The 15,474-nt window shown below is 41.4% G+C and overlaps 1 protein-coding gene across 3 annotated transcripts; it reads left to right on the forward strand.

The window, feature by feature from the left end:
* The first annotated feature begins 215 nt into the window (after positions 1–215).
* Positions 216–15,472, forward strand: NUDT9 (nudix hydrolase 9). 3 transcript variants are annotated; one of them, XM_026698345.2, is made up of 9 exons: positions 216–256; positions 1,017–1,266; positions 2,872–3,108; positions 5,327–5,422; positions 5,825–5,911; positions 11,453–11,564; positions 12,247–12,393; positions 13,149–13,233; positions 14,755–15,472. In XM_026698345.2, the coding sequence occupies exons 2-9, from the start codon at positions 1,148–1,150 to the stop codon at positions 14,907–14,909; spliced, it is 1,038 nt and encodes a 345-aa protein (XP_026554130.1). In that variant the 5' UTR covers positions 216–256; positions 1,017–1,147; the 3' UTR covers positions 14,910–15,472. The 3 variants fall into 3 exon arrangements, with proteins under 3 accessions (XP_026554130.1, XP_087792015.1, XP_087792014.1); XM_087935889.1 differs by having other exon boundaries at positions 1,017–1,180; XM_087935888.1 differs by lacking the exon at positions 5,825–5,911.
* Positions 15,473–15,474: the final 2 nt, after the last annotated feature.

Consider the following 15,474-nt stretch of genomic DNA (forward strand, 5'->3'; position numbering starts at 1 on the left):
CAACAGGCAATCACGTGCTCCCTCACTGTCCAATCAGAAATAGCATCCACGTGACGTAACGCTTTGAGACGAGGCTCGAGGTGAGGCGAACTACATGCGCCTTTTTAATTACGATTGCCTCAGCGAGGCGGAAGTGCAGAGAAGTAAAGCCACTGGGTAAGAGAAGGGAACAGGCGCTCAAACTTGAACCAATCACGAGACAGCGATTTGGTTGAAGGCGGGATCACGTGACAAAGAAGAGGAAGAAAATTTGATGGTGAGTTAGGAAGGAAGGAGTGGGCTGGAAAGTTCATTCATTCTCCCCCTCCTAAGATAAGATTATAATTACCTTGTTTATGGAATGATAAACATTTTATATGTATATATGCGTGTGTGTGTGTGTATATATATATATATATATGTTAAGTTAACATATATATGTGTGTCTGTGTCTGTGTCTGTATATGTGTCTGTATATATATGTCTGTCTGTCTGTCTGTCTGTCTGTATGTATGTATGAATGAATGAGTGAATGGTTGCAGGAACTGGGTATGTCTAGTCTGATGAAAAGAAGGACTAAGGGCGACATGATAGTGATGTTCCAATATCTCAGGGACTGCCAAAAGAAGAGGGAGTCAAGCTATTCTCCAAAGCACCTGAGGGCAGGACAAAAAGCAATGGGTGGAAACTAACCAAGGAGAGAAGCAGCTTAGAACTAAGGAGAAATTTTCTGACAGTTAGAACAATTAATTAGTGGAACAATTTGCCTTCAGAGGTTGTGGGTGCTCCACCACTGGAAGTTTTTTTTTTAACAAGAGACTTGGTTACCATTTGTCTGAAAGAAACATGAATTGTCATTAATATATAAATATTGCAATATCTTCGGATGTATAAAACTATGGATTTGGGAAGCAAATTGACAGAAATGATCAGCAAAGGGGAGAAACTTTGAAATAGGGTCTGCAGCTGACCAAAATAGGCAGCTTGCACCAGACTTATAACATATACATTATAGTGATAATCACTTTATCTTGTAGGTGAGGTGATGAAGAAGTGAAGACGGCATATATCACACCCATTTCTTTTCCGTTTTAGTGTCCATGTTTTTCTACACACATTTGATGTTTCATTCTGAAGAAGCCAGCTTCTTGTGAACTCATTTCATGGAATGGCAAGACGTTTTCTAGCCCAAACCATTACGGTAGTTTCTCTTTCTGTAACTCTTTCGGTTGTTACTAAAAAGTCCTTCTCTCCAGTATTCCAGACAACAAGGAATCTTGCTTGCAGGTATTTATTCCATGCTCAAATTCAGTGGTCGCCAACCAGTGGGCCAGGGACTGGTGGTCCACGAGAAAATTTTGGGGGTCCGCAGAGAAATGTCACCCCCAAGCACCCCCAAAGTAATTAATCCAGGCTGTGCAGGAACACAAGTCTGCGCTGCCCACATGGCCCACGGGAACACAAGGCTTGTGTCGCAAACAACATGAGATAGTGAGGGGAGGGGGAAAAGGGCAGAGGGGGGATCTTGCCCCACTCTCCCCACATGCCTTGCCTGGCCATCAGGCTGGTTCTTTCCACTTCTTTCTTCTTCTGCTTTTGGCTGCACACAAGAAAAGCAGCAAAAGTCTTTCTTTCTCTTCCCCAAACTGCACCAGAAATGAGTCTCTGGGACCCTGCAAGGCATCCTGCTCCAAGAGGCTGCGCCAGCAAAGACTCATTTCTGGCGGAGTTTGGGGGAGAGAAAGAAAAACTTCTGCTGCTTCTGCTGCTTTCCTTGCATGAAGTCAAAAGTCTCTCTCTCCCTCTCCCCCTAAGAACAGAACTGGAGACGGTATCCTGTGATCCCAAATAAAGAATGATCGATTGATAGGAAAATAGGGTGGGGAGTTTTCCTGCAGTCTTTTTTTCTGCAGCCACTGTCAGTCAAAATTCATATTAGTGGTCTGTGGGATTTAAAATTATGAGTTTGGTGGTCCTTGAGGTCCAAAAGGTTGACAACGGCTGCTCTAATTCACTTCCTATACAAATCTCCCATGTCAGACAACCACTGAAGTTAAGGTATTTGAGTGGCACTGAGAGTACCCATGTTTTTAACTTGGAGCAAGTTATTCTCAAGGCAAACTTACATAAAAATGTTGGGGGAAACTGGGAGAAAAGTCCCCACATATGACTACTCTTTGTTTCTAACTAGAAGGTGAAATGCAAACCTAATACCAGCAAACAAACAATAATAAATCAATGAAATGGAATGAAACAGAGATGCTTCTGGTTCGGATTCTAAGCAGAGTTTATGTGTCATTCCAAGCCTCTTTGGTGCCTATTTTTTATTTTGTAACTCAAATGACTTTCAAAATTCCATGTTTGGTATAAATGTACATATATACGAATACTACTTGTTTGTCAGTACCTTTGACTGATTAGTGCTAGAGACAATAATCATTTAATTATCTAACCAAGGCTGGTAAATTAATTTGTCATTTGTTAAGCATTCCACATATCCTTTCCTTCTTTCTGAAAAATGGACACTCGGAAAGCTTCCCATGCCATTCCTAAGATCTCCACATTCCACTGTATGCATGTAAACAATATTGAATTATACACTGTTCAAATTACAGCTTTCCCAAGTGAGTCAAAATCTTGAATAGGGGAAAACTTCCTATATTTCCAAAATATATTTTGTTTAGCTAAAACTAGCCACATTATTTAAATCTAACAAGCTAACAAGATGAGATGTATTTTTCTGTATACATTAAATGCTAGCTATCTTCTTTATTCTAAGTGTAGCAGATGAGCAGGCAAGATTTTCCTAGTAGGACATCAGATTCTGTAAAAAAGAAAGCATCATAGATTTACTTTTTCTCTCTCTGTCTAAATGTACTTCTATTTCTGCAGCCCATCTTCACATCACTGGTTCCACAGAGGCACAACTACAATGTCAGACTGTAAGGGGCCAAAAGAAAATTTGCATAGGAAAGCCAGAACATCCCCATATCCAGGATCAAAAGTTGAACGCACACAAGTACCTGATGATAAAGTGAACTGGATGATCATCTGGAAGGACTACAGTCCTGTGGACTATACGGCACCAAGTGTTTTGTCAGGACCTAAGTGGGCAGACCCAGAGATTGGGTGAGTCACTCAGTAGGATAATTAATTAAAAATATATAACTTCCCATTGTGTTTGTTTAAATAAAAATGGGTAGGGTCCTTATGAAAAATACATAGTGGGTAAATTATTCATGCTTCAGATTTTTGCACCAAATTGTAGGATGTCTTCTTCTCAACTCTTAACATTTCTGGATTGCTGAAACTACTGCAGGATATTTTATTTAACAAAGTGTCTTCTAGGTTTTACAGGATAATATGAATTAAATTCATGTAATGTATACCCCAATTCTGTTGTACTTAAGGATGCTGATAGATCTATAAAACGAATATGCCTCTAGGTCTTATAAGACTGGAAATTGTTTCTGATTCGTATATTAAGAAAATGAGGTTTCTGACATCAACAACATTTCTTTCAGATCGATCTTCCATTATTGAATTGTTAACACAGTATAGAGTCCAGAAAGAGAGAAAAATATTATTTCATGTATGCCCTGCTAAGAGAAATACTGATATCAAGATAGGTTTTATCTTCAGCTGTCGTAATAAATATCTTATTAAGTGCTATGATCTTTAAAGTGCTTTCTTAAGTGCTTTAATGAAGATAAGTAACACATGTATAGTCTTGTTTTCTCACAAGAAACACTAAGTATAGAAACAAAGTCCACTTTTCAAATTCTGTTGATAGATTGCCATTTTGAAAAAGTTGAATTTTCTTGATGTATTTTCTTGATTTGCAAAAGTGCTTTTTGAACAAAATTTATTCTCCTATTTTAAGTAATTTTTATTTTATATAAAACTCTTTAATTTTATCATTTAAATTTTGTTAAACATTTTTGTGAAGGGGAAAAACAAAGAAAAAGATGAGAAAAAAATGCAAAAGCAAAAGAAAGCACCCAGTGAATAATCAGAATTTACAAGTATCATAGCAAAGATAGGGCTAAAATGATTTCCACTATTTCATTTAGGTTAGTTTTACATGATAATCTTTAAAAATTGCAGGTTGCAGAGGAAATTCAGGTTTTAGAGAGGTTTTTTTTCATTATAAATAATTTGCTAAAATTATTACCATTTGCAACATACTGCAAATATTACATATTGCCATCAAACACGGGGAAAAAATAATCTAATCGGATTGTTACAATTCCAACAATTTTTAGAAAAAGAACTGTTTGTTTTACCAATCAGCAACAGAGTTATATACTGGTGGTAAAAGATTTCTATCAGTTTTCTTTAAATGTTTTGTTACCAGATTCTGGCTGCCAAATTGTTTAGAGACAAAATGGTCTGATACAGTCACCTTGGTATATAAGATTGTTTGAGTAGGACCAAACTTGATCCTGCTTCTAGTTCCATCCAAAATTGCAAAACAAGAATTGCATGCAAACCAGCTTGTATTCATCAACCCACATATTGTCAACAACAGAAATATTCTCAAAAAGGCACCACATAGTGATAAAAATTATGGAAGTAGGTTTCACAAATATATGGCAGTAAAAAGGTGTCGTTGAGGAACTGCATTGCGGTCGTGATGGCGAACCTACAGCACACATGCCACAGGTGTCATGCAGAGCCATTTGTGCGACTACACGAGCCACAGGCAAACTTACCTCACTGCGCTTGTGCGCACCTCACAACTGATTTTCGGCCTGTTTGAGGTCTTTTTCGGCCTCCCAGAGGTTTGAGGAAAGCCTTTGCAGGCCAAAAAGTAGGCCCGTTTCATCACTTCCTGTATTTCTGGAAATACCAGAACTGACGAAATGGGCCCATTTTTCGGCCTGCAAAGGCTGCAGAAGTTTTCTTCAAGCCTCTGGGAGGCGAACAAGGACTCTGAAAATCAGCTGGGAGGCACAGTGCAGATAAGGGGAGGGGGAGGTGGCGGGGGGATTGCATGTGCATACGCAGGGGGTGTTCACACATTGCCTTCTGGGTGCTGGCATGCAAGTGCGCGCATGCAAGTGCGCACACAATTTTTGGCACAGGAGCCCAAAAAGGTTAGCCTTCACTGGCATAGGGAAATCACTACTGCAAGCCTGAAGTGTATTATAGAATGAAGAACTGATAAGGGGTTTTAAATCTAAATCAAAATTTTCGAAGACGGATGAAAAATTCAGCTGACAAAAGGCTTATTTGGGATTCGATGTTTTTAAAGAAATTTAAAATTGTGTTTTGAATTAATGTTCATAATTTTCAGGAGATATATAATCTTTTAATTGTTTTTGTTTCTTTCTCTTCTGAAAAGAGCCAAAAACTTTTTCCCAAAGTTCAATGAGAAGGATGGGCAAGTGGAAAGGAGCAGCCACAGTGGCTTATATAACGTGGAAAACGGGAGGCCCAGGTACGTGGCAGTCTTTAGCTAAGTAGACACTTTGAACTAAGCAATTTATTGAATAAACTGCAGCTCATTGGCTTCACAAAGCACATATAAATCAAAATACCACTAAGGTATCCATCAACATGTAAAGTTACAATCAGTAAATCCACATTTTAATTTATAGTGATACATGAATTTACATTTTAGATATGTTTATGCATGAAGATCTGCAGCCTGGCCTTCAGTTAGTTTCTTTTTCTGTAGCTTAGAGAAATTGAGCCATCATGGTATGTCAACATTGTTAATGTGTATTTTCACTGTGCTTTCTTTATCCTTGCTGAACAATTCTGGGGTAGAAGTCCACACACCTTAAAATTGCTAAGTTTGAAAAACACTGGATTACAGCCAGACCTCTGTTATTTTCAGGAATCCTGTAGGCAGGACAGGATTAGTGGGACGAGGTCTGCTGGGGCGCTGGGGACCCAATCATGCTGCTGATCCTCTAATAACAAGGTAAAAAAAAAACATGATACGGGCAATATAGGATGTTTTATTTCTTATCTGATTTGATTGATTGGGGTATTGTTGTAGGACAGGGGTGTCAAACTCAATTTCACTGAGGGCCACATCAGCGTTGTCTTTGACCTTGGGGAGTGGGGGGGCGTGGGCATGGTGGGCATGGCCAGATCAATGACACTCGTGTCAAGTGCACCTATGGTGGCCCGGGCGGGCCTGGGGGGATCCACTTTTGGTAGTAGTTTGTTTTGCAAGCACTTCGCCAGCAAAAGCAGCCAGGTGGGGGGGACTTGGACCCTCCCACCAGGCCCTGTTTTAATCTGTGATAGCCTCTTGCAACCCTCTGCCAATGAAAAGGGCTACTGTGCATGGCCCTCCCGAGCTCTGTTTTCACTGGCAGAGGCACTGCAGGCCGGTCCTTCACTGTTTCCAGAGCGGCCCCATGGGCCGGTTCTAAGCACTCAACGGGCCAGATTCGGCACCCCAGGCCTTGAGTTTGACATCCCTATTATAGGAGATGACTGGGCTGAGCTCAAGGGTCAAATGCACCATCAGTCACGAGTCCCTGTGCCTCCACCAGAGATCTAAATCCAGTCCACCTTGAATGCCTTCTTAATATCATCTCATTTCCCTTAGATTTTTGTAGAGAGCTTAAGCTTGCAATAAATCTTTATACTCATTTGAACTGCCCGAATCTCCTGATTTCCCTGGTGCTTGATAATTGTTTGCTTCTTGATTGTTCATCTAGTATTAATCTTGACATTAATCTCTGCTCATCTTGGTCTTGATTGCTGGTGAGGGGGTGTTTTGGTCTTTTTGTTTCCTTTTTGGATATTTGATTGTCTCTTTTGAATGGCATATAGATGTTGTTTACCTCTGTGTGCCTATTGATGGCTGATTTGTCTGAGTGCCAAGCTTCCAGAAATGTTGTAGTGTTTTTAGACTTGGCTTGGTCTGGGATGCTTAGTTTCCCAATTGAAACTTTGGCTACATCTGTCCATGTGTGGTGAAATTAAGGAGTTCTCATCATGTCTTCTGATTGCTAGTTGGTGTTCAAAATGCGCTCTGCTGATTTTCTGGCTGTTTGTCCTACATAATGGCTGTTGCAGTCCTTACGTTGTATGTTGTAGATGTTTTCTGCTTTTTCTTCTGGAGCTGCTGGGTGTTTTAGAAGGCTTTAGTTGGTGTGTGTGCTACAGTGATACCATGGGGTTGTAATAGTCTGTTGGTAGTTTCTGAGATGTTTGTGGTATATAGCAGTTATCCTTTTCATGCCTTATGCTGGTTGTGCTATGTTGGGTTAGTGGCAGGCATTTTTTGGTAAAATTGGATATCTGTTTTTTTGGAAGATGTTGTATAAATGATCTTCTCATGCGCCTGGTGGAGACTGACTCTGAGGGAGTGGAGGAACAGCCGACAGGGAGTTGAAGTGTGGCTCCTGAGGTTGTGGAGGAAGCTGGGGAAGGGCAGAGGCTGGCTGAGCAGTCAGAGGAGGACCCAGGCCTATCCATCCCCTCTCCATCCTAGGGCATGCAGGAAGGAGAGGATAAGAGAGACACATGGTCTACTCGGGAGGAGAGGGCTTTGACAACTGAATAAGAGGATGGACCTGTGACAACTGAATAAGAGGACGGACCTGCATACAGGCAAATGCTGGAAACAAAACGTGGAAATATCTCTAGTTTATGGTTCCTCTCTGAGTTTGCCGTCCTTCCCAGTGTGTGTTCTGTTATCTGTGGACGTCCTCCAGCCCTTATCCTGTCTGGTTTGTGTTGCTTTTTTCCTTCTTCTTGTAACTGTTTGTGTAGGAGTGTTTTGTCTTCCATCAAGATATTCGGAGCTTGGAAGCAAAGCAAAGGAATAAAAGGGGCTTCACCTGTTTTCTGTGATTGTGTTTGTTTTTTATCCCACCCTGGGTCATCACAGATCTGCTTCCTTTTTCTGCAGTTCAGGGTTGCTGCAATGTGTTTGTGCTCATCTACAGAGATTCTCTTGTGGGAGGTTGGGTTGTTACTTTGGTAATGGAGTGGGTGGTTTGATTGGTATGGGTGGCTTTATGATAGACTTGTATTTCTAGTTCACCATCTTCACCACTGCCTCTGCTGATCAGGATATCCAGGAAGGAATGTGTGTTATTTTCTTCTTCCTTATGAATGTTATTCCTTTGATGATGTTGTTGATGGTTTTGTGTGCATTCTTTAGTTCAGGGGTGTCAAACTGGATTTCTTCAATGGCCGGATCAGCATTATAGTTCTTCTTTGTGGGCTGGCCGAGGGAGGCGAGTTGGGTCGGATGCCTCCTGCAGCATCCTGCCGGCTAAAATGGAGTACATGCATGGGCACACACGGGTCTCCCGTGCCCCGTTTTTGGGCTGGCTGGCCGGCAAAGTGCTGTAGGAGGCCATCCAGGCAAAAAACAGGGCACGGGGAAATGCCTGTGCCCCCCCCCACCCCATTTTGGCTGTCAAAGGCAGCACAGGCCACTCCTTTGCTATTTCTAGGCCAACTATGGGGGCCAGATTTAAGCACCTCGCGGGCTGGATCCATACTGTAGGCCTTGAGTTTGACACACTTGCTACCCCTGCTTTAGTTGGTCCTTTTTTATTACAAAAAAGGTGTCATCTGCATCTAAATCTGTACTTCGGCATGGGGGTATTATTGATTCTAGAAATTGTATTACAGTCTTCCTTATGAATCCTGAAAGCAATGATCCTATGAGTCTTTGATTTGTTGATATATCTATCTAATGGAAAGTACATAGTTAGGCAATGGTTGATAAGATCCATGATACTGATCACAATCTTGGGTATACTGTGTAGCAGTGTTGTCAGTCATTCTTTGGGTCTGTGGATGTGAAAAGGGCTGTGAGTTCAATAAAATCATGATTTCATCCCCACCTATTGTCATGTTTTTGATTCTTTGGGGTGGTGTAATGAGCAGTTGATGGAATAGTACAGGGGTGTCAAATTTGTGTTTTCACGGGGTGTCATTGACATATCACAACTTCCCCCCCCCCCCTTCACTATACTGGGCATGGGTGTGACCAGTGTATGATGCATGCAGCCTTTGGGCCGTGAGTTTGACAGCCCTGGAGTAGTTGCTTCCCTCTATGAGGTGATCAAATCAGTTTTTTAATGATGTTGTAGATTGGGATCCCTGATAATGATACAATTGGATAGAGAGGTATGTCTGGTTTGTATGCTTTGGGATATCCATAGAAACGTGGGAGGATGGGTTAATTGCTTTTTGTCCACCACTATTCCTGTTCGTTGATTTGACCTTTCTTGGTCAAGGGTTCTCGTGATCCGGTTGTCTAGTTTGTATTTGTTGACGTAATTCCCCTTTAGGAGAATGAGCGCATACAGGGAGACATATAGAGAGTAGTGTTGGAATAATACACACAGGGCACACAGATACACTGTACAGTAAATGTAGGTTTTTACTTCCAGAAAGGTTTAAGCAAAGTCCAAAATAAGCAGTCCAAAAGTCATTCACAGGTAAATCAGTCAGTTTTTCAATCCAGGGATAATCGAAATATCAAATTCCAGTGTCAAAAACAGTTCAGTATCAGACTTACATCAAATCCAATAATATCAGTCAATTAGGAAAAATGGAGGAACGGCAATACTTTCCAACAGAAGGAAACAGATACTCACTCAGGCACACACTCTTCTGAGACTCAGACTAAACAACCCAGGTTTCTGGCTCCATCTTATGGCTGTTTGAGAAACCACACCCAATTGCATGCTCTTGCATTCTCTTAAAGAGATAGTACTAAAATGTTTATCCTGGTTTATATATTTCTAACCCAAATACCTGTTAGGTGATTTATATTCCTAACAGTATTGGATTGGTGTTCCCTGAGATGTAAGTATATTTGGCTTCTAGTAATTTGTTCACTTTTGTATGTATTGTGACCCATCCTTGATAACTGTGGTTTGGCTTTTGGCTGCTGGTAGGTTGGTGATAGTTTGGTCCTTGTTTAGGTTTTGGAAGGCTGCTGTGTGCTCTGTTTTGAGTTGGTTTTAGTTTTCATCTTCTTCTAGCCTATGAAGTGATAGTTTGTCTGATGCTTTCTTGGATCTCTAAGGGGCATCCTGTAGTTTTAAATGATCTCTATGGGACATCCTGTAGTTTTAAATTCTGAGGCTTCTAGTTGATTAGCACTAGCACAAATGTCTATGACAGCACGCCCTTCCCATCAGTGTCAGAGACAAGCCCCCAATAAATTGCACAGCAGGATGCCCAAGAAAGCACCGCGTGGCAAACCTCAAGGGACAACTAGAACAAATAAGAGCACATAGAAACCACCCTCAAGACTGCTTCTGAGAACTGTACTGGAAAAAAGGGAAAGCCAAACTACAAACCACACTACTCAAATGAAATCCCAGAATGAAAGAGGCACCTGAGCCCAAATAGGTAGTCTAGGTGTCCAGCTGCTCACTATTTACTGAAGAACACAATATTCGACAGAAAGGCCTTAACTATAACACAGATGATGTTAATCATCCAGAACAGGGGTGTCAAACTCAAGGCCCGGGGGCTGGATCCGGCCCAGAAGGTGCTTTGCTGGAAACAGCAAAAATGGCCTACCCTGGCCATGCCCATCCCAGCCTCCTGAGGTAAAACACAACCCTGTTGCAGCCCTCAATAACACCGCTGATCTAGAATTCTTTGCAGTCTTAAGAAGGAGTATGTAAAACTACAGGACCCACCAACACTGACAGGGCAAGCCACTAGTAAATAAAATCAGAGCAAACCCTACTCCCTTACTAGCGCTGATTATGTTATCTAGTTTGGTAAGGACGTGGCTGCAAAAAAACAAACAAACAAAAAACACTCACAGAGCATTTGTTCAGTAATGAGCAACGAATACTGTATTCTGTCTGTAAAAAAAAAATCATGATTCCTTTGCACACATGGGCTTTTAGGTCTACATTAAAAATAATTTTTTAAAAAAACTTGAAACTATTACTGTACTTTGTCATGAAATATCATAGTAATCCATGGCTGGTTTAAAGGTTGAACCTTTAATTTTGGGGAGAAACCCTTGAGGTTGGTGTAGCAAAAGTTGGCACTTTCCAGCAATTCTCTGATTCTTTGGCTAACTAATTTTGCTCTGACTCATGAGGTTGCTTGGATGAGCAATGAAACATCTCAGATAAACAAAGATTGGTCCAGTTGCCATGGTTCAACCTTTAGGCACCTTTAGCATGCTGATTGAGTCTTCATTGACATCATAGCTGGTTTAGGTTTTCTGCCAATTCAAATATAGAGTTCTAGGTCTGTACATATGCTAATTCCCAGTCATGATTTAACATTAAGGGAATGAACTTTGAAACAAATATTCACTCTCCTCTGTCCCTGCGAACTCTTCCTTTATTTACATGCTCTAGCTGCAACTTTATGCAATGAATTTTACCTTATGGTGGGTAGAAGATTATGCCAAGATGTGCTCCCTGGACCTATGTGCTATTTGTCAGTTGTAACTTTTTCTTGAATTTTGAGGGCTTAACGATCTTCTCGGTGCAACTTTCAGATGGAAGAGAGATGGCAGTGGCAATAAAACAGCTCATCCAGTATCTGGTAAAAACATCTTACAGTTTATTGCAATCAAAAGGAAGGACTGTGGAGAATGGGCCATTCCCGGGGTGAGAAGAAGAACAATTGAGATAATTTGTTTTCAGAAAAAAATATCCTCATGTCTGAAATATGTGTGTTCAGTATATGTTTGTGTTTGTTCCAGTTTATGTATTAGCTAAGCACGTAAAAGACAATTTGCAAAATTGCTTGCAACAAGACAATCCTTTTTGTGTTAATAACTTGTGAACAAGAGTGCCGGAGCTACATTGTACCTCCCACTGTTTTAATGGTTTTAGTGACATTTATAAGCTGTCCTGCGAAATTGCAATTTGGAAGAGAGATATGCAATTTCTGAAAGCAAATAAACAAGTTCCCCTTTCATTCTGTTCACAGAGTAATAATCAGCCTCTAATTATAAATTTGTTATAAACAACACATATATAAATCACCCTCTTCTACAAACCCATTAATGGTCCTACAAGGGAAAATATATACCTAATCAAAGTATTTCCTGAACATAGGCATCCCAGAGGGGCCACACACATCATGTATGTTATGTCAACATTGTGCAAGTGATGCTAATTACCTACCTATCACATTGGAATCTGGTGTTCAGTGTTCAGGATATGGGAGTTCCTACCTTTGTGTTGATCTTACAATATGTACAGTATTACCCCACCCATCCCTTCCCAATGGCTGTTATTGATTATGTGCCTGAACATTATATAACAGATTATGATCTTCCTTTAGGGAATGGTAGACCCAGGGGAGAAATTATCTGCTGCTCTAAAGCGAGAATTTAGTGAAGAGGCCTTGAACTCCTTACAGAAAACTAAGGCTGAGAAAGAAGAGATGGAGAAACACCTGAATAGACTCTTCAGTCAGGATCACTTTGTGGTAAATGATCATCTTGTGTTTTTAAGCTCTTTAAATATTAAATGGAAAGATTGCTGAGACTCTTCAAGTAAATTGGAACTTTATTAATTTCTCCACTTATAAACTCTGCATAGTAGGTAAAATGGCAACATTTAGCTCTCTCAGCACAACAGATTTAGATTGTTAAATTGGCTTGATGTTGGAGGCCCTGTTTTACAGTGGTTTTATTCCAGTCAGTGATGTTATGGAGGAAAGCCTGGTTATGGCTCAGTTTCCCACTCCCCCCAGTTATTTAACATCTAACATGAAGTTTTGGGCACTGGATCATTTGGTGATTTAACATATAAAGTTACTATGACTAGGCGCCAGGTTATCTGCACTTCATTGGAGTCAGCCCAAGTCAAACTACTTTGATGTTGTCAGAAGAAACTGGCTGTTGTCCATTTTCAGATTAGATCAGAAATTCTTGGAGGTCACATCTTGCTTAATAGGCTCTCTGGAATAGCCTCCGACAGGCTATTCATTTGGCTCCAACATTAACCACTTTCTGGAAATTGCTGAAAACTGAGCCTTTCCGGAAAGTTATATGGGGGTTGATACCAGTTGGTGTCTATATCGTACACTTTTTTCATTAGAGATACTGTTATTCTTATTTGTGAGTTGCCAAGATTATGTTGGTGGGATATAAATCTGATTAATAAACAAATACAGCAGCAAATAAAATGTAACACCTTGTCCTAAAAGTCATGTATTTTGCTTTTTTATTTTTTTTAAAGGCTTATAAGGGATATGTGGATGATCCTCGCAATACTGACAATGCTTGGATGGAAACAGAAGCGGTAAACTATCATGATGAATCTGGTGAGAAACGAGGCCTACGTAATAAAATCTTTGATCATAATTCTGCAGTGTTGATTATAATATCAGACAATATCTTTGTACTGACTTAGTTCTATTTTTGTATTAATGGCAGACAGTTCAGGAAACAGGCTTTTGATCTCATGTTTTATATTAGATTAAGACACAAGAATTCTCAGTCTAGTTCTGCTTCAATACTTTCTTCCATCTAGATCTCTATTGGCCATATTGATATAGGTAATTCCTGACTTACAACCAACATTGAGCCCAAAATTTCCATTGCTAAGCAAGACAATGACTTTTGTGGGTCTAGGACAGGGGTAGGGAAACTTGGCTCTTTTATCACTTATGGACTTCAATTCCCAGAATTCCTGAGTGAGCCATCCCTGGCCTACTGGTTTTTCAGTTGTGAGGGGAATCAATTTTTTACTTGAATGGGACTGTTTAATATACAAATGTATGTACAGTATATTATATATACATATGTCCTACATTTGTATATTAAACAGTCCCATTCAAGTCACAATTTCCCCCACAAGTGAAAAACCAGTAGGCCAGGGATGGGGAACCTTTTATGGCTCACTCAGGAATTCTGGGAGTTGAAGTCCATAAGTGATAAAAGAGCCAAGCTCTCACCAAGGCAGTGAGCGCCTCCCTGCCTGACCCTCTACTCATCCTGTCAGGACCGCACCTGAGCCGTATGGGCTGGGCAGAGCCGAGAAAGCAAGCCGTGGGTGCACGCCCGCCTGCCAAGTGAAAGAGCCGGGCAAACCCAAGCTTGGCTTCCTTCCCAAGTCCCTCCAGCGCGAACCTGAAGGGGCCACCGGGAGAGGCCATCTGAGGCAGTGTTAGCGCCCACCCATCCATGGACAGGGAGGCAAGGTGACAACCTGTGCCGCGTCCTCCAAGCTGAGCCCCGTCGAGTCAGCACCTCTGCCCGATGCCCACTCCGCTGCAGTGTTTGGAGCTGCCGGCGCATTTGGAGATGCATGGGGACAGGGACAGGCTGGGCAAGGGGTGGAAAGGACAGGCGGCTTCGGGCTGTCTCCGCCGGCCAGGGAAGCAGCGCTGCCCTCACCTCGCTTCCCTGTCCGCGGACGGGTGGGCACTATCACTGCCTCGGGCAGCCTCTCCCAGTGGCACTTGCTGTCTTGGTGAGAGCTCCGCTGCCGGGCAGGAGGGCCTGCCTGCCAGCTGTGCTGGGCACCCCAGGTGAAGCTCTTCGCGCTCTGCCCGGCGCCAGGCAGGGATGGTGGCTGGGCGCTTCTCCCGAGGTGGGCCGATCCTGCGCTGCAACCCCGGGAGATTCGCCTCCCCACGTGGGGTTGGGCTGCCCCCTTGGGCAGGGGACTCTTTGTTGTAGGGTGTCGTTTTTAAAAGAATTGGCTTTACTTTCGAAGGCAAAGGGAAGGCGGCAACAGGAGCGCCTGAAGCAAGGAGATCAAGATTAATTAAGATTAATCAAGATTAATTAAGAGGCAAGAGATCAGATTAATTCCATAATATCTCTCTTTGAATTAATAGGTGAAGCCATGAAGAATTTACACCTGGAAGCAGGAGACGATGCTGGGAAAGTGAAATGGGTGGATATTAGCGAAAAACTTACACTGTATGCCAGCCACTCTGATTTTGTCCGACTTGTAGCAGAGAAAAGGGGAGCTCACTGGAAGGAAGACTAACTTTTGTTGCCGTGATGGGACTAACATCAAACCATAAATTAAATTCTATCATTTCAGATGGTAAGGTAGTAAGAGAATGGGAAGAAAATGCTTTTTAGGACATTGTTGGTGCATGATTTAAAGATGCAAGATTTCACACATTTTCTGACATTCTTGGGCTGAAATTATTGGAACGTAAAAATGTTTGGTGTTGGTTACATTATGCCTTTTTAATTATGTAATTCTACTAAAGTATTGGGTGTATCTATTGTATACCTGTTTTGTACAGAAAATAAATGAGTCACTTTGATTTTCTTGTGATCCACCAGTAATATTGTTGAAAGATCTTTACAACTGCCAAAATTCTCTGTAGTTGTCAGCTCATTGAACAGCTTAAATGTGTGCCTTTTGAGAATAAAAACATCCCTCTAGAATGATGACTTGACATTGTGTTGCAGTTAGGCTTTTGTGAGCTGCTATCCAATGATGCAATGAACAGGAGCAGTAAAAATGTGCAAACTAAAAATTAGAACATTTGTTTTTGCTTCAGAGAGAATAAATGATGCTCATTTCAGTTCCATAAACA

This window comes from Pseudonaja textilis, chromosome 6, assembly GCF_049901715.1.
Source record: "Pseudonaja textilis isolate UNSWEBS1 chromosome 6, rPseTex1.2, whole genome shotgun sequence".
Lineage (NCBI taxonomy): Eukaryota > Metazoa > Chordata > Lepidosauria > Squamata > Elapidae > Pseudonaja > Pseudonaja textilis.

Excerpts from the sequence above, each read along its gene's own strand:
- NUDT9 (XM_026698345.2), top strand. The coding sequence starts at position 1,148 with ATGGCAAGACGTTTTCTAGCCCAAACCATTACGGTAGTTTCTCTTTCT. Across the intron at positions 5,423-5,824 it reads GTGGAAAACGGGAGGCCCAG|GAATCCTGTAGGCAGGACAG; the intron begins GTACGTGGCAGT and ends TGTTATTTTCAG. Across the intron at positions 11,565-12,246 it reads GAGAATGGGCCATTCCCGGG|GGAATGGTAGACCCAGGGGA; the intron begins GTGAGAAGAAGA and ends ATCTTCCTTTAG.